At 38.0% G+C, this 18,436-nt stretch overlaps 1 protein-coding gene across 5 annotated transcripts in view; it reads right to left on the bottom strand.

The window, feature by feature from the left end:
• The window catches only part of CGNL1 (cingulin like 1), a 60,625-nt gene that overhangs the window by 41,689 nt on the left and 500 nt on the right, over positions 1-18,436 (bottom strand). For 3 of the 5 annotated variants that reach the window (XM_032700329.1, XM_032700332.1, XM_032700333.1), the window contains exons 2-3: positions 1,354-2,953; positions 714-808 (exon numbers count right to left, since the gene is read on the bottom strand). In XM_032700329.1, the coding sequence (XP_032556220.1) occupies positions 714-808; positions 1,354-2,940 (1,682 nt within the window). In that variant the 5' untranslated portion in view covers positions 2,941-2,953. Of the gene's footprint in view, positions 1-713; positions 809-1,353; positions 2,954-3,779; positions 3,906-17,900; positions 18,066-18,436 lie in introns of all 5 variants that reach the window. The other 2 variants (XM_032700330.1, XM_032700331.1) reach the window with 2 other exon arrangements.

The following is an 18,436-nucleotide window of genomic DNA, read 5'->3' as shown; positions in this document are numbered from 1 at the left end:
AAAAAAAGATCACTGAGCTCTTTAATTGCAACTCTCTTCTGTAAGACTGTAGCTGTGGCAAAACAGATATTCAGCATATATATATATTATTCAAACATACCGAAATTACAAGTAATTAGTGCTAGGTTTTTGAAGTCCTGACTTCTGCACCATAAAATAGCATTTCCAACAGCTCCCAGATCCTGCTATATCAGGAATGTAAAGAAACTTAAATGCATTTTATGTTTTTAATTAATTTCTCCTTCATCTTTCAATAAGTAGAAAGTACCAAGTAAAAGAGTTACAGGTGGACAAAGGATTAAATGCACAGCAACAAGAGAGCTGCTGTCAAACTTTAAGAAACAACATTTTTTGTTGCTGTTTAAAAAACCCAAAGGTTTAAATTCCCATAAGGTATCATTTGAATTCTGCATTGACCTCTATATCACAAGTTTAACTCCAGAAGTATTTAAAAGACCAAGCATAGTCCGATTCACAAGTTTCAAGTACATTTAATCATATCCTGCACAATACCTTCTCATAGCCTGGGTATTCTGAGATCCTGTAAAGCCTTAGAGGACACAGAATTGTCTTCTTAGAGATACAGAATTGTCAGACAGACATTTCATTTAGTTACACCTTTGACTTCACTGTTCCACATTTTAAATGTAGTAAAAAATAAACACTGAGGAAACACAGTCTCCTCTCCAAAAGTTTTACTGATGTTTACTAACCCTTCCTTGAGGTAATTGTAAAGTATCTGTTTCGCAGTCTCTTCATTCGTTTGCTGTGTGAGATCTTGCTGGCCTTTTAAGAGATCAGGAGTTGCCTAAAAGGACAAGAAAAAATGCCAAAAGATACAATCCTACGACAGTTGTAAATACAACCTGTACAACTGAACTTCTCCATTCTGTTCTATTATGAAAACATTCATGAACCTGAAGTTCTCAAAGATCCACTGGAGTTTTGGCTTACTGCAAAAAGAAACCACACTCCACACCAAAAGAAAGGAAACAAACTTAATTTTGTGTAGTTACATATATTTCCATACTCTATTTTTGTGCATTTTTGCTTACATATATTTCCATACTCTATTTTTGTGCATTTTTGAATCATCATAATCTCATTTACAAAAATCTGCTTTGGCCCCATCATATTGCTTCACCCATACAAGAATAAGTTGCTACACAAACCATGTTTTCTACACTTACAACAACAATAATTTTTATATTTACATTTCTCCAGAACAATCCCACTTGGAAGTACACTGTGATGGGAGTTTGTTCTCGTGAAGACCAGAATACACAATTAACAACATGACAGTTTTCATACACGAGAGTGCAAACGACAGCTCAAAGAAAAATTCAAAGTTACCTGAATATTAGGGACAGATGAACATGTTCTTACAGAAATCTTCTTGGCCCCTGAATCGGGGGAAATTGTGATTCGGTTTGGCAACAATAAAGTGGAAGTTACTGTTCTACCTTCCTCCCTCTTACTCTGCCCTGGGAGTGTAGATGACCTACACACCGAGCTCTCAGTATCGGCTCCATTTTGTTTGTGGTGCTGCAAAGAGCTGAAATTGTTGCTCTCAGTGTCTTTAACAGGCATTTGCAGTTTTCCAACACTTCGAGCAGAAATCTTCATCTCTTTGGAAAGTGACTTCTGATCCCTGGATAACTGCTTGCGAAGACAAACTTTAGATGGTCTCAGCAAGTGCTCAGTTGACTTGCCCAAGCTTTTATTGAATTCACCTAAATAATCTGAATTTACATCAAGACCTAACGACAAGGCACTATCAACACTTCTTGATCTTTTACGATCATCTGGATGAATTCTATTCCTTTTTCCTGACCTGCCTCTCCTGTGAGGATCAACCTTCTTATCAAACTTTTCGATGAGCTGATCTACTCCTGGAAGGGACCCAGTGTCAATATCACGACCAGTTCCCGGCAAAAACGGAATGTATCTCCTGTTTTCGTGCCGATTGACGTTGTCTGCATAGATGGCATACTCCTGGTCATCCAGCAAGAACCTGTACAAGGAATTTGCAGAAGTGGGAGTAGCCGACGAGGACGACGATCGCCGTGAGTCATCCAAGACCAGCCCGGTTGAATCTTGTCTGCGGAAGGGAAGCACATCTGGTCTGGGTTTCCTTGGCTCTGGATAAGAAGTGGGACTGACACACGGGGATCCTCCTGCAGATGAGAACGACTCGGAAACACCCCCATCGCTGGGGCTGATCTTGCTACTGGGACAGTCCAACAGCTGCTTATTTTGATCTTCTACTGACCTGTTCAAATGTATTTTTTTTGAACTTGCTTTGGTTGGCTCTGCATGGTACGTATTTGTTTTCTGTAGGGACACTACTTTAGAGGAGGAAACCCAAGGCTTTGCTTCAGTTTTTTCATCTGCAAAAGACTTCGATTTACTGCACGCAGAAGACTGGTAATTATCCAAGTTCAAGTTATTTTTTTCAGGATCATAAGGCTGTAAAAGTTCAGGATGTCTTTGAAAGTTCAACAAACTGGAGGATTTCATAGCTTCATCTTTAAAATTTGACATACCACTTTCCTTTTCATCTACATTGGTTATCTTCAGTTTTTTAAGCATGGAAGGTTGCATGTGCTGTATTCCTGTAAATTTTGTGTGTTCATTGATTTTATCCTCCAACTTAGAAGCAGTATTGGAGTCTGAGGCTGGCTTGTTTACAGTCTGAGAAATGACCTGCTGCTCTTTTCCAAAAGGAGGAGGATTTTCTGATAAACATCCTTCTGTATTGTTCAGTACTATGTAAGGATGTCCATCGATTCCTTGGACTCTAATACTGACACCATAAGACCCCGTCCTCAAATTCTGTGCACTTTTAGTTTTTTGAGTCTCCTCACTCGTGAGTTCAAGAGTGACTTCATAGTCTGGCTGCACGTGCTTAAACCCAGCAAAATATGGCTCCATGTCCATCAGGGGATTATAGCTGAATAGGAGAAAAATTACAAAATTGTCATTGCTTTAAATAATTTAGATTATTTCATTAATTACTTTATTCCACTGTTCAATGTGACTATGAAGACTAATGGCAATATGCAGAGAAATCAATGGCCAAGGTAAGCAAAGCCCAAAGCAAACGTTGTGATACAAAGACAAATGTCTGACTGACAGATTCTGGATCAACATAATGTTATTTTATCATGGCAAATGTTACCTTCACAGAGTTGGTGCTGGTTGCTTTGGAATCAAGTGACTTCAAATATAAGGAACTCTGGTTCAATCTTCTGAGTCAAAGCAGCTTTTACTTTGGGTATCTCCACTATACTTACTGAAAGACCGTACCCTTCACAAATAATGATCATTCTATAGCCAGCAGTTAGTACCAGCCACATTAACCCTTAAACATAAGCCCGGGAGAGCAAAACACAACCAGGCACTTTTAAGTTATGAGTTCAGGTAACTAAAGCACTGCAAGGAAAATCAATATCCTCATTACTTTGAGTTGTGCTTTTAGGTACTTGGGTTTTAACGTTTGTTTCTAATGACATCTGAAAATAAACTTTTTCATTATCTCATTGTCATCCCTAAGAATAAACTTTCGTATGGATTAATTTAACAACCTCCCAATTGTAACCTTGTTCCAGAAAACTCCAGTTGCTATCCTAAAACAAGGTACTTTCCTGAGCAACAAAAATGGAAAAATACTGCCAGTATTTCCAAGGTTGACAGCATCATTTTCAGAAGCACTGTTAACTCCAGTCTGAATGTACCAAAACTGTTTCAGTTCTAGAAAACAATAAATTAAACCCTACCTGTGTTTTTAATGTTAAATGCCATTCTTTCTTTCTCTAAGAGCTGGGTTTGCAGGGAGTTTTACTTTACTGTCTGATGCATATTATGAGCCAAGTGTCTACAGGCAGTGACAGTAAGAGCTGTGTCTATAAAAGAATGGAACACAAGACTCTGTCAGACTGATGCAAAACCTGGAGGAATAAACTTTTGAACTGAGCTGGAGAGTTGAGTAACCCCTGAAGCCTGACAAAACCGAGATCTCTAACCGACGGTGAGTAATCATCAAGAGGAAACCAAAACAACAGGATGTCTCATGGCAAAACAAACCTCTGCAGCCAGTTTCATTCTCCATTTATCTCGGCATGAACCAGCTCCCTCAGATATTTGTCAACAGCAGAATTCTCATTTTTTTCCTGACAGGGAATGAAAAAGTTTGGCTCAATATTCAGAGTATACCAGTTTCCACCCAATTCTTCCTTCTAGCAGGACAGTTCCCCTCAAAAACCTCTTCTTCTCTCTATAAACCAACTCCAGCTCCCCCTCAACAGCAGGCTTACTTCATCCCAAGGAACCAGCATATATTTCTCTAAATATAATGCTAGATATCAAGTGATTATTTTCATGAGGAAAAAAGCAGTATCATTGTCGAAGTCTTCCTTAGCTATTGAAAGATTCAGTGAACTAACTAAATTCTAAAACTAAATCAGGGGTTAAATTCACTTATTAAAGTGAAATAAACAGACACTATGAATTTGATCTCCATTTAAGAACTCCTGGGGTAGGAAGAGAAACAGAACAAGTGAAGAGACAAAGAAGGTTAAGGAAAGTGGAAAAATGAAGGAGTAAAAACAACAGAAGGAAACAGCAAGGACCAATACACTTCATGATCTCAGGCCTCTATTCTATGTATTTCTCCATACTTTTTTACCTTCTTTTCTGACTACTCGCAACATCGCATATTAATTAAGAGAGAGACAAAAATAACAAAGTCAATTCTAATCACCCAGAGTCAATGAAGACATTTCCATCAATGTAGAGGGGTTTTGACCAGGGTACTGAACTGAAATCAGCTTCTGAACTGCACTGATGGTGACTAAGAATTCAAGGAAGGGAAAAGAGAGCACTGTGCAGAGTTCTAACTTAGAATATACACTGCAAAGGGACAAATCTAAGGACTGGAGGCAGGAAGGAAACCAGGCTCTCCACTCTGCTCTTTGAACTGTCCAGCTACATTCACTCATGTCTCAAAGTTTCTTTGTTTGCTCAAGGCAACAAAAAGGAGATACTTTTAAAATTTCAAAAGTTGTTCTCAAATAATGTAAGCATTTTGAAGCCCTTATGCTTTCCATTTTTACATTACTGTTATATTATACAATGTTGATCTGAAGTTACTTCTCTGGGTATGTAATGAAATAATAGAAATTTAAATATTTTCCAGTCTTAGCAAAATAAAAATTACAAAGTAAAGTTTCTCAGACTTCTACATCAAATCAGTATGACGTCTAGGGAGCAAAAGACATGATTTTGTAATTGAAAATTACTAACAAAGAGACTTCAAACAGCCTGTGAAAAAAAGCAACAAAAATACCACAACTTCTAAAGAGCAAGCATTTAAATTCTCAATTAATGTTTTCAGAAAATACAAATTATTCAGAACACTACTTGAAAAAATCTGGTTTGCAGGACACAGTGTGCTGATACTACTCTAAGTTAAAATCACAGATGGTATATTTGCATGTGACCATGTCAGTGAAAGAAAACCCCTGATTTATACATAGTTGGTGGCACATCTGCAGAAGGTGAATATATGAACATCTTTAAAAAAGGCTCTCCAGTTAGTGATTGCAGCAAGACTAGAAATGCCACTAAGACAAACTGCTTAGTGTATGAAACTTAACACTACACCTTCAAGCCGTATAGATTAGCGGACCTATAAAGAGGGTAAAGTTCATCTGAATTTGCCATTAATGGTAACAATTAACAAATACAAGAAAAAGGGGTCAGTAAAAATAAACATAAAAGTTAAAAAAAGGGTTTACATCAATCAGCATAAAGAACAGATAAGGAATAAATTACAATATGTCATATGCAGGATGACTGCAGCAGCAGTGCTTTCAAACGTTGCAGTGTTGCTAAAAATATTAAAGAAGTAGAAAAAAAAACTAAACCCAAACACCATCAAAAACAACCACAAAACACCAAATCCCCTACTACATAGTGGAAACAATATTTAGGTTAATAATCTGCCTTAAATTAACCATTAATATCTTTCATTAGTCTCTAAAACCATAAAGAAGTATTTGACGAATACCATAAAATGTGTATTTGTCTTCTTCATGTGCATTATACAATAAAACTCTTAATTTTACTGTAAAAAAGGATTAGCCCCTCTAGAAATAAAAGTGTTCACCCAACAATTTTTTAAATAAAACATTTTATCTTTATGTAACTGTGGAAAATATATATATATATATATGAATTCCCATTACATCAACAAGAAAGCAGCACAGATGACCCTAGTGTTCAAATATTGAAGGCTTTACTTTGAATTCCTATTTTACAGGATGTCAAGCCGCAGTGGATAACACTCACATGAACTACACAACGTCAAAAAGTTGTTTTACAACACACAAAACCACTGCAAACATTTTCAACTTAAAACTAAAAGCATTACTGGCTTTCCAAATCCCTGAAGTATGTTAATTGATTAATTACAGTCGCAGTCCCATTTCCACACACACGTCGGTCAGTTGGAATCTCCGGCTTTGGCAGGGTTACAGCAGCACACGAGGGTGGGAGCACTGAGGCTGCTCCTCTCCCATCTGTCTGCCCCACTCCTGTGATGGATGTCACCAGGGCAGAAATGCAAATATGTGAAAGCTCTAATGGCTGGGTACACACCTCTGCCAGGGAACACCGCTCAGGTAAAGGCAACCAGCCCCGGGCTCCATCCCACGACTTCTGACACAGGGCAGGGGGCACAGCTGGGGGCCCTGACCACAGCCACAGCTGCCCGGTTTTAATCTTCTCTAAGTCTGCTGAAGCCCTCAAATGTTATGACAACACAGCTTGTTTAGTCTTAAGCTTATGAAAAGAGATTAGATATTTAAACAGTATTTGGGAAGGTATTTTCTCTGTTTGTGGCGCTCATTAATTACTTGTAGTTACTTATAAAGAAAATATTTTTTTAAATAGAAAGTGATATAAATCCTAATTCCAGGTTTTCTACAAAACTAATACTTTAAATTTTAAATATAGCTTCCAAGTCATTTTATTTGCTGTCTCAGAGTTTAAAAATACAACTTTCAGAAAACACAAGGAAAGTCTTAAGCTAAAGACTTTTACCTGAAGTCTTAATTAGGTAAAAGATTATCATTCTATTATATTATAAAATCAGCTCTTATCTCCTATCTGTGAAGCAAGTATCATTACAACATCATATAAAAGTTAACTGGGACTTAAGAAATGACTACTTCAATAATTTTTTTTTTTAAATATTCTACTTGCTAAAACAACAGGGAATATAGTCAAGGCCACACAATCACCAGTATCTTGCAGAGACTAAAAGTTCAGGTGCAGTTTAGAACCACATAAATATATTGATACCTTCTGATTGGTATCTTCACATGCTGTTCATATCAAGCTACACTTTTTTTGAGCCATAAAGAGTCTCCTGAAAACTTGTAAACAGTTCAGAAAAGAAAGACTTTCTAGTTACACCATATAAACTTAAAAAGCTAGATTTACTGATCAACAAGTTCAGAAAATCCAATCATCATTTAAAGCAAATCCAAAAGAACACTAATAAAGATCCAGGAAACATAGTCAAGCACAAACAAAGCAAATTGACTCCACAAAGTAACACATGAAGTTTTACTGAGACCACTGAAGCGTATTGACTGTGTGTCCCAGATAAGTTATTTCATTCAAAAGTTCGACAGAAGAGTAATTTTCAATCAAATATATCTTTGAAAAATGTCAAGAGCTGAAAAAATCTTGCAGGCCAAAGCCTTTGGATCTACACAGGCCCTTTCTCCCTCTGAAACCACGAGAATCATGTGTAGACCCTGTGTGGTCACATCTCCTTTCACCAGGCTACAGGTTCAAGTTCCTTAAGCAGTTCCCAATATGTTGGTTTGAGATGCTTCACAGGATGTATATTACCAACTGACTCTAAAAATATACTTAACATACTATCCCCAAACCCAAAAGTTGCAGCACCCTCTTATCTCAGCTTGGACAACCCTCCCTGCTCCTTTTGCGAGCCCCCAACGTGCAGCCACAGCTTTATTGATCCGGAAAAAAAAGGAGCAGTTTTCTATCAGATCGGCAAGAAAGGCACCAGGGAATGATGGATCCCCTATTTTGTCAGCAGCATGGCCTTGGACTGCTGGAGGCCATCAGAAAATTTCAAGCTGAATTTGTGTTTTAACTTCATTTTCAGGGATAGAAACCTTTCAAAACTTCTACAAACAAAGCCACCTGTCACTCGAAGCTGTTTAGGCCTTTCAGTTTTGGGATTTCTTCCTAAAATAAGACTTCATAAAGGTGTTAAACCATTCATTTTAAATACAGGCCTCCAGTAGATATGGAAGTCCCATATTTTATCATTATTCAGAAAAGGTTTCATTTTTCTGAACAACTCCTTTTTGCCAAAAATGATGGCATTTTTGTTTATAAAGAGAACTTGTCAGCAGAGGTTCTCATGTCTGAAAATCCAATACTCTGCATATTCTTCTGTAGCAGTTTGTTCTTCAGTGGTGATATGATACTTTACAAAGAACCACAGGAGATGAACACTGAAGGTTTAACAGGCAAAAAGCATTTTTTTTTTCAAATTCCTTTTTTTCTTTCACAGCTATTTTACAGCTAGTTAACAGCAGCTATGTGAGACCTGCCTACAAAAAAAGAAAATCTGTCATCTGGAACCCTGACTGTTCTCCCTGACAACATGAGCAGAAAAGAGTGCTTTGGAGAAACACACTCCTGTGCCAGACTTGTCTGTTCCCTTCTTAGCATTACAGCATCACAGAGGCATGGAATGTCTCCACTCATCCATTTCAGTTCTTCTTTTGCCAAATCTACAAGAGAGATTTATCCAAAAAAATTGCCTTCCCAATCCCGTTAATGCCAAACTCTGCATGTGAAGCTTCTCTTCTGTATCCTGCCCACACACCCTCACCACAAAGCCTCCCACACATCTGTCCCACCTTCTGCTCCAGCCTGAGACCAACCAGCTGCACTGCACACACAGGGCTGCTGGCACTGCAATCCAGGCAGAGATGTTGCCCAGCACGTGGGGGGATACACTATCCCACCAACAGACACGTCCCTCGACCTCCCTAAAGAGCCCCAGAGCCCTTACAGGTATTGCCTCACACCACATGTAGGCTCCTTTGGCACACAAGCAGCGAGGGAATATGGAAGAATAAAATGACATTTGGTTCCACGCAATTTATTTCTAAATTTTCTTCCCCCAAGAAAAAAAAATAAGTCACTGCCCATATTATTTAATCGGTGCCTTTTTTGAAAAGTGGGATGTAACAGTTTATGGATGTTTACTCCAGATTTTCCACATGCACAGCAAAATGCCAGGAAGGCACTATAAAATTTGTCCTCCGGCCTTACATAACATTGAGCTTGCTCTCCAAGCTAAATAATGGATTCTCTGTGCAGCTGAATATTCAGAAAGTATCAGCAATATCACACAAAGTGGGTTTGAGGGCAATAATAAATGACAGAGCTATGGAAAAAGGACAGGAAATAACTTTAGGAGAGAACAGGATGGAAAACTTACATACCGTGAGGGTAAAGAAAAGGAAGTAGACAGGATAATTCATGGAAAGACCAAAACTGCAATGTTTTTATACTTGATGGAACACAGTTTTGCAAACATGCCTTGCAAGTATGAGGGGAAACTTCATCATTGTCACTCCTACCTAAAATTTGCTTCTGCACAAGACAAATGGGCCTGGGTTGTTGTCCCTTTCATGCCATAAGGAAGACAGCTCTGGGGTACCTGATAAGTTTATTTGATCTACTGCTCACAGGGGAGCAGAAGGCAGAAAAGTGAAATTTTAAAGTTCTACATACGAGACTGTAAAAAAAAAGTCAGTGAAAGTCATTGAAGAGCAAACTGACAATATCCATCAACAGAAAGATACCTGAAACAACAATTTTACCATCTTTTAAATAGATTCCTTATCCCCACTGAAGATTTTTTTCTACTTCAGGTATGTTGTTTTGTGTATATAAAATTATATTTGTATCGTATCTGGCAGTCACTCTCCACAATTATTAGAAAGAAAATTATGACAGTTACAATACACAATTAAACTTCCACATAATTTGTTTTTTCCCCTGTACTGTCTGTAAACTGCCACTCCCTGTCTAGTGGTCAAAATTCAAAACTTTCAAAAGGCCTACACAAAGGATTTTCTATAATACAGGAATATCTGCAGGCAGTAATGGGGAAAAAAATTATTCAGAGAGATTTCTTTTATTATTGGTCAGCTGTTCTGATGTCAGCATCAAAGACCTAACTAAAATGTCTACAAATGAAGAACTGGAAAAAAGACTGCTGAGTTTTCAAATATTCATTCCCTTTTAAACCAGCCCAAAAGCTTCACGTCCCACCTCTTCTTCCTGCTTGTCAGAAGGAAAGAGACTGTGAAAACTCTTATACTTGAATAAAATCAGGAGTTACTTGGAACGAAAGCCACATGGCATATATTTTTCAAAACTCCATATACCACTGTTAGGCTGCAAAGACTTATGCTTGGTATCACACAGACACAATACCAAATCAAGGCAGCTCTTCAGCATCTAAGACAGGGTTGCCCTGTTATTATAGGTAGAATCACCCTCACACAGCTCATAAAAAGCTAGCAGATTTTACATTCTTAAAAAAATACTACATATAAATGAATGTACAAGCTATTTTTAAACTTAGTGCTAGATCCCATCCAGCACCTCAGCCACAGTCCCTCCGTGCACCTCAAACCTCCCTTTGAAAGCAGTAATTCCAGCCTCCACACCAGAAGCTGTGTAGGTCTGTGCCTTCCATAAATGCAACATGAGTTTTTTTCCTTTGACCAAGTTGTGATTAACCATGGTAGTCATACACCTTTGGGTGCATAATGGAAAATGAGGTCCAGCCACAAACACTGACCCACGGAAGGAAGGATTCCATCACAGTAATGCATTTTTGTAGGAAGTATTTCAACACTTCTGTATCAATTACTTTCATTTTTATTCTGTGAAAAATACCATTCTCTGTTCTGATTTCACGTGGCAGACTAGGGATGAGAAGTAAGAACTTCCTGCAGGATGAAAATTCAAAATAATGCTTTTCTTCCCTTAGGTATTAGTGGAAACAAACAGCCATGCTTCAGTTAGCATGGATTACAGATATTATTTTATCAATTTCTCCTGAAACACAGTATAGGAAAGTGCGCAATCTTTGGGTTTGCTGCCTTAGAAATGAGCATTTCAGCTTCAGTTCTGCCCCAAATACTAAACAACATTATTCAGACACGCAGCCAATAAAATAGAACATTAGTAGCCACCTTTCCAAGGACAGGAAGAGGATTGTATTTAATAAAGACTGTCCGTGGAGAGAGCCATTAAAGACACTTAGAGCAAAAGATACTGTTCACTTGCTTACAACATGGTTCATACTCCCTCTGGCTGGAAATTGTTGTGTTTAAGGAAGTCTCAGTGTCTGAAATGTAAAACATCTTGTTAGTCCTATGAAAGTATGTGACAGATCAGCCAAGTACTGGAGCTGTGTGACATGCAGCAGGTTTTGTTGGCTTATTTATTGCTTGGGTTTTGGTTTTTTTTCAAAATTAAAATCTGCTTCAATGGCTGTAAGTCAACAACAAAATATTTTGGCAGATCCTCAGGTCTCATAAATTGTCAAAGTTTTATTGAAAACAAGGACATAATATATATATCCAATTTTCTTTATCTGGTATGTATGAATTCATGTAGCAATTTTACCAGATTTATCCCCAAAGGAAATAACACATGACCTACTAACCTTGCTTAGTGAGTGGAAATTAAAGCCTTAATTTTTGTTAATGATGAAAATACTAAGAAACCCCCAAATTTCCCATGGGATATTCTAAATTATATTATATATACTGCATCATATATACTTTGTATTGTTATTAAAAAGCTCTCTTGTTCTTTATTGAAATAGTTCATTTCCAGATTCTCCCAAATCATAAGCAAAAGGGAATCAGAGACCAAAAAAAGGCAACATTAAAAGTATACTAAAATAGAAGTCAACCTGCATCTGAAACATAGTTCTAAGAAACTAACTCATGTCATCTGTAGTGACCAGTCCCAGATCCTGTATATTGTGACACAAGTCACTGGAGGGAGATGGAGAGTTACATTTGTTTATTAATAGTTACTTTGGTACAAGCTCTATGTGGACACAAATACCTGTGTGTGTCCTTGTGGCATGATACTGTTTCATCTCCCAGGCTCAGATACATCTGTACAAGTTCTTTTTTGCCACTAAAACAAAATCCAATTACTGGGATTCTCTACTTGCCCTTTAAGTATCTCGACAGTAGTGCACTACAATTAATATTTATAAATTTCAAATACAAAAACCTTATAAACACTTATCACAGAGTTAATTATATACACGTGATACAACCATGCTCAGTTTTCCTTCATTTTTATGAACTTGCAAAGGAGAAGGTTAAAACCGAGAAAAAAAGAGAAATAAAGTCACCAAGAGAAAATTTTATTTTGTATACTTTCTCTTAGTTCATCACATTCTAAATGTTCCTATCCGTTGAAGTATTGACAGAAACAACAGTTGAGTGACACAAGAACACTTACTCATTCTAAAAGCAGTTTGTGATTTCAAAGACAATAGCTGGTTTGTATCCAAACATCTGACAGGATTACACTCACTCCACAAGAGATTCTGTGTTGATTCACTACATTTTCCTCCCATTGTCAGTGTTAGAAACTGTATTTTGTTCCAAAGGAAATTATCATCATACATCCCAATAATATCATTATTGTTTCAATCGAAGAGAGTATCCTGTTCATATTTTTAGAGGCTTGAGCAAAAAATCTCAAGTTTGTTAAGAGTCTCTTAAAAAGCCCTTCTCAAAGAAATGAAGACAGAGAGTTAGGGCAACCTTTCTTAAAAAGTTTTGGGAGTGCTTCAAAACCACAAATTTATTTGCAATACTATCTAACATAAACAGATCAATAAATAATAAAAGGTTCCTTACCTCAGAAATTATTCCTTCACCTTAAATGTGACATTTCACTGGACTTTCTTCTCACTATTCCCACCCCAAAATATAATCTTGTCTACAGGAATTACAGCAACACAACAGATGCAATCAGCATAACCTTGATCATATATGCATAAGTTACTCCTAAATAAAATTAATGAGGAACTGTATGAGCTCAACTGCTTGCAAAGACCAAGGTCTCACCTATATGAAGAGACACAGAACCCAGTTAATCTCTGTGAAGATGCCAGTATTCCATACAAAAACGACATGTAAAAGAGGCTGCAGGAGTCATATTTACACAGCCCACATAAGGCCACAGCTTCATGTATTCAAGCTAGTTATGCCTCCCACTTTTCTATTGTTAAACTTTGTCTTAATTACATTGCATTCTTTAAACACTTGGCTTCACACCCATCTGGTTTCTTTCAACTAACTCAACCATGCGTTTTCCAACTTAAACATGCAGCCAGGACTGCAGGCCCCGAGCCCAGGCACCACCAGACAAGATGATATCATCACACTCTGTCTGAGACACGAGCTGAGGAGAGGAGAGGCTGCAAAACTCCACAGAGCAAAGGAGCTTCCCAGGGTGCTGCACTGCAGCGCCACGAGCTGCAGCGCTCAGAAGGGCTTACAAAGCCTCTGAGGTCAATGCTGTCAGCGTGGGCCCTGCCCGCACACTGAGCACAGGTTTAACCAGCTCCCACTTCTCACCTTCACACTGCAATAGCGTTAATTACTGGGGGGAAATGAGAGAGGTAGGGCTGCTTCTTTATGAAGCTTGAAGTGTTTGTGGAATTATAATGTAACATTACATGCCATTGTTCTTCTAAATAAAGGCTGCTACTGCCAAACATTTGCTCCCTGCGTTTAACAGCTAATGGTGTGCAAATGAGGGTATGAGGGATACCCCAACCCATTACCAATTTCAGCAAGGCCTCAAAATATTCTGAGCTTTAATCACATCACTGAAAACATTCCCCATCTGTCTATAAAAGCTTAAATTTTCCCCACCACTTCCACATTTTGCTTTATGATGAAACAGAACACAGATAACTACCCACTTGTATGTGTGTTTATGTACCTGAAATACATCTGTCATTCTAACAAACTTCAGCAGCTCTCAGAGATCTTTCAATAGAATTTAAAATGGGGTTTAAACATTCCTAATGGCTGGTAAATACTTATCAGGCTTCTGCAAGTGTCTATGAGAGTTTATGTACACACATGCAGAAATACATAAGCACATATGAAAATATGTAAGCACGGGCAACTCAGACAATGCATCTCCTTTCCATATTGTATTTAGTTTCCACATCCACATTTTGGCTCCTTTTAAACAGTGTGTGTAATGTACGTGCAACTAAAGTATTATGAAGTGCTGCAAATGCCTGGAGTAAAAATCTTGTCATGCTCAGACTCAGAGAGTCACGTAGCTGTTTGAATGGTAATGACTCTTGCACGCCTGGGGACCCTCACAAAAAAGGGCCATTGTGGTAATAATTGAGGCATCTCCCAGTCTTACCAATCTCCCCGATGGTTTTTTTGAAGTCTAAGTGCTTTCTGAGATGTTTCTCCAATCACATTTATTCCTCATCGCTCTCTGTCTTTACCAAAATCAAGTAGATCGTGAAAAGGTTCTTACAGAACACTGATTTTAAATCTCATACTGTCAACCTGGTTAACAAATCTCATAAACACAAAAGACGAACCAATTTAATTTAAAACAGTTAATTTGCCTAAAAATTTAGAGGCATTCACATGTTTGGCTATGGATTTTGTCATCCACTCTATTTCACATAAAATGGAAGGTTATAAGCCTACATTTGGATAAACTCCTTCAAGGAGGCTGCCAGCTCTGTTGGCAAAGATGCTACAAGACCACAACAAATACACTGCACTCTAATCCCAAACAGTGGTGACTCCATGACTACCACTCCACTAAATCTTCAGTACATACATTCCCAACATGTTCATTTCTCAGGTTTAAACATTAAATTTTCACACTTGGCTATAATGAAATGTATTACCATTTTAATCTAACACCACTCAGAGAGTCAAGGTCAAAGCAGTTTCTGAAATGTGTTAATGTTTCCAGATAAACATGCCTGGAATAAACATTCCATGAACACGTAAAGCACTTTCCCTCACACAATAACCTGGTAATGGAGTGTTCTCAGTGGGCAGATTCTCCATTCTGCCAATTAAGAATAAAAATAGCAAAAAAAAAACAAAACCAAAAACAAAACCCTTTTTGGGGTTTTTGCACATCCTACCAACACACCATTCGAGATTTTTATTAAAAAAGTTGTAAAACTGCCAAACCTAAGTTCAGGATGCATGAAGTCTGTACCATCTTCCTCAGTATGCAGTTTGTTGAGACCCGGCAACAAAACAGGAGGAGTTCTAACATCTTCACTTCATCCTGGCCATTCAAGTCAGTCTTTAACCTCAATACTGTAAATAGGTAATTCTTTGCAAAGTCTGGCTCTGAAAGGTCTCTCTGAACTGATCAGGTAGATGATAACCTCCTCCTACCACTAAAAAAGGAAGGAGAAGGGGGACAGACAGAAGAAAGAATAAACACAAATTTCTTTAACCTGCTTTATCTGAACACATGAGCAGTAGGCAGCAGGTAGATGCAACATTTCTGCTGCCGTTCAGAGTTGCACTCAGAGGGTGCAGAAGTGTAAAAAATGCCCCATTATTTTATTGTTCATTGCCATTTCTCAGAAATCTCTTTGTATCAGTGATCCTGACCAGATTCTTGCTGGTTCCCTTCTAACAACACAGGTGGATGCTGCCACAGGCTGAACATTGCTTTGCATAATCAGATTCATGTGCCTGATATTAATATACATATTTTCAGGTTACCTCCATAATAGAAAGGCCATATAATAATGACATTATCACCACTATGACTTCAAAAAGCATAAATGGTAAACCAGCAGACTACAGAATGAAACTGGGATGGTCTACTTTTAATTTCTGACATTGGCAGAACTATTTGGCCTCAAAGTACTCAAGTAGCTATTTTTAAATAATAACCTGCTCACTATGATCCAAGCTGAACAACTCCTTGCACACATGTTTATCCTGAACTGCTCCATGACAAAAGACTTAAAAATTCACGTTTGAGGTCATGCCATTTCACCTACACATTTCAGATGACACTGCAAAACCCAGACAAACCAGTTTCACCAATACTCCCAGAAAGATCAACTTCCTATTACACAGTGTAAACCAGAAGAAGGAACTGTCACCAATTCTTTCCTGCACCTTTGTCATCCTTCTTACACAGGATATACCTGTGTATTTTTGCAGTGAATTAAACTCCACATCCCCTACACATACCCTCCCAGGGCAACCCAAGTGCATTTCGAGACATTTTACTACCAACAGGGAGATCCAATGATGCAATTAACAGAAACTAAAATCAGCTGGTTTACTTGGAGGCAATTCAGGCAGCCTAAGCAGTCATCCATTCATTAGATTTAAAAGCAAAATACAACTAAATCAGATACTGAGAATAAAAAAAACCCCAGGCCAGTTGTGTGATACACTGCTGGAGCAGACAGGCTCTTTAGAATGTTCCTGCAAATTCTGTAACCAAAGAGGTGAGCAATGTTAAGGCCTGGCTTTTCATTACTGTCCTAACACTAGTTATGTTTGCTAAAATAATCCCTTCTAATGTGTATTTGCCTTGTAGTGGGATTTAGAAACAGTTAATGTCAGCTGCAACTCAAGGTGTATGTAAACCAACTAGGAATACTTTTCCTATGATTAACATATTTCAGAAACACCTCTAAATTGTAAATACATACACATAAAAATATCAGTCCCTTTGTAGCATACTTCATTTGAAGCAATGCATTTTTTATCTCAGATTAATTATTAAAAAAACCCATGAATATTAAACTGAAAAACTATCTGCTACTAACAATTACCTCCTCTTACGTGAAAGATTATCTTAATAACCTAAGAAAATTTTAATAAAAATTTGAAGCATTGCTTTCTTATTTTATAGAGTTTTCTGTTTAAAAAGTGTAGCTGTGTCTCAAAAATAATAACATACATTAAAAAGCAGTGTAATTGCCTTTCATTACATGACAAACTTCATCTCCTTTGTAAAACATGCTGCTTATTACACTGTTAATGGTTTGCTTCAATACTGTATGAAAAACTTTCATTCCTATTTATAATATTTTTCCAAAAGAAAGGACCCAAATTCAAACTAACACTATAATTATTTAAAAAAAAAAAAAAGCTTACAGCAACTTGGTACACTTTTACATTAATCAGCAGTAACCACATCTGGCTCAGTACACACTGTGAGCATAAGCAGTTTTATTCTGGGTCTAACATGAGAAAAAAAACGAGACAATTCAACAACTGACATTTCTAGAAAATATAATTGCGAGTCAAACAAGTTCTTACAAAGCACCTTTAAAAAGTAAAGAGTGGTTTGGTTTTGCCATTTTAATTATATTTTTATACAGGTTTTAAAGTTCTGTTAAAGCCAGCCATGAAAGAGATTTATAACTATGAGACATGTGACAGTTGTCAGCATAAGCGTCAGACACCAAATCCATCAAATTCCCACGGATGTGCCACAAATCAGGATATTCCAGGGGCTTTCTGATTCACCTACAGGATTCACTTTTATGAGTCCAAGCGAGTTAAACATAGTGTAGATGTTCAGAAAAATAGAACAGCTTTCAAGAATAGGTTTCTACTATTTCTATTCTGACAATTATTCAGTGTACATTGCAGTAACTTTTAAAAAATATTTATATGCTAAAAACAGGAGAAAGATAAAAGCTGCAACAACTATTCTGTCAACTGCAAACGTTCATGCAAACTCACCACAAAAGTTATATCGCAGCACTGATCTCCCCATAAAGTTGTCATCAAATGGGAAGGATATAAATTATATCAGATGCAAAGTTAATTGGGAAGAAGAACAAATGGCAGAACTGCCGTTCTAAGCTTTTCCCATGAAGAAGGGAACACACACAACGCGGACACACCCTTTCGCAAAAAAAAAAAAAAAAAAAAAAAAAACAACAAAAAATCAACCAAACAAGAAAAAACCCAAACCGCTAATTTGCTGAATAAAAGGCAGATGAAGAAGTCAAGAGTGCCCTGAGCCCAGGAATGCCAGGAATTCCCGGAGGAATGCGTGCGGGCAGGCGGTCCTGGCGCCCCGCGGGGGCTCCGGCCGCGCCCGCCCACCTGGAACCCGGGGCCGGCAGCGGCACCTCCGGCTGCGGCTCCGGGGCAGCCGCTCGGGGGGAGAACCCCGCTGCTGACAGCCCCCAGGAGAAACGAAGGCAGACTCGGGTCTCACCGGAGTCCGCTCTCCCCGCAGCGCCCTCTCCCCTCCGCCGCTCAGCCCGCCC

Source organism: Chiroxiphia lanceolata, chromosome 12 (assembly GCF_009829145.1).
Source record: "Chiroxiphia lanceolata isolate bChiLan1 chromosome 12, bChiLan1.pri, whole genome shotgun sequence".
Taxonomy (NCBI): Eukaryota; Metazoa; Chordata; class Aves; order Passeriformes; family Pipridae; genus Chiroxiphia; species Chiroxiphia lanceolata.
This window is presented reverse-complemented; position numbering and strand designations above follow the sequence as displayed.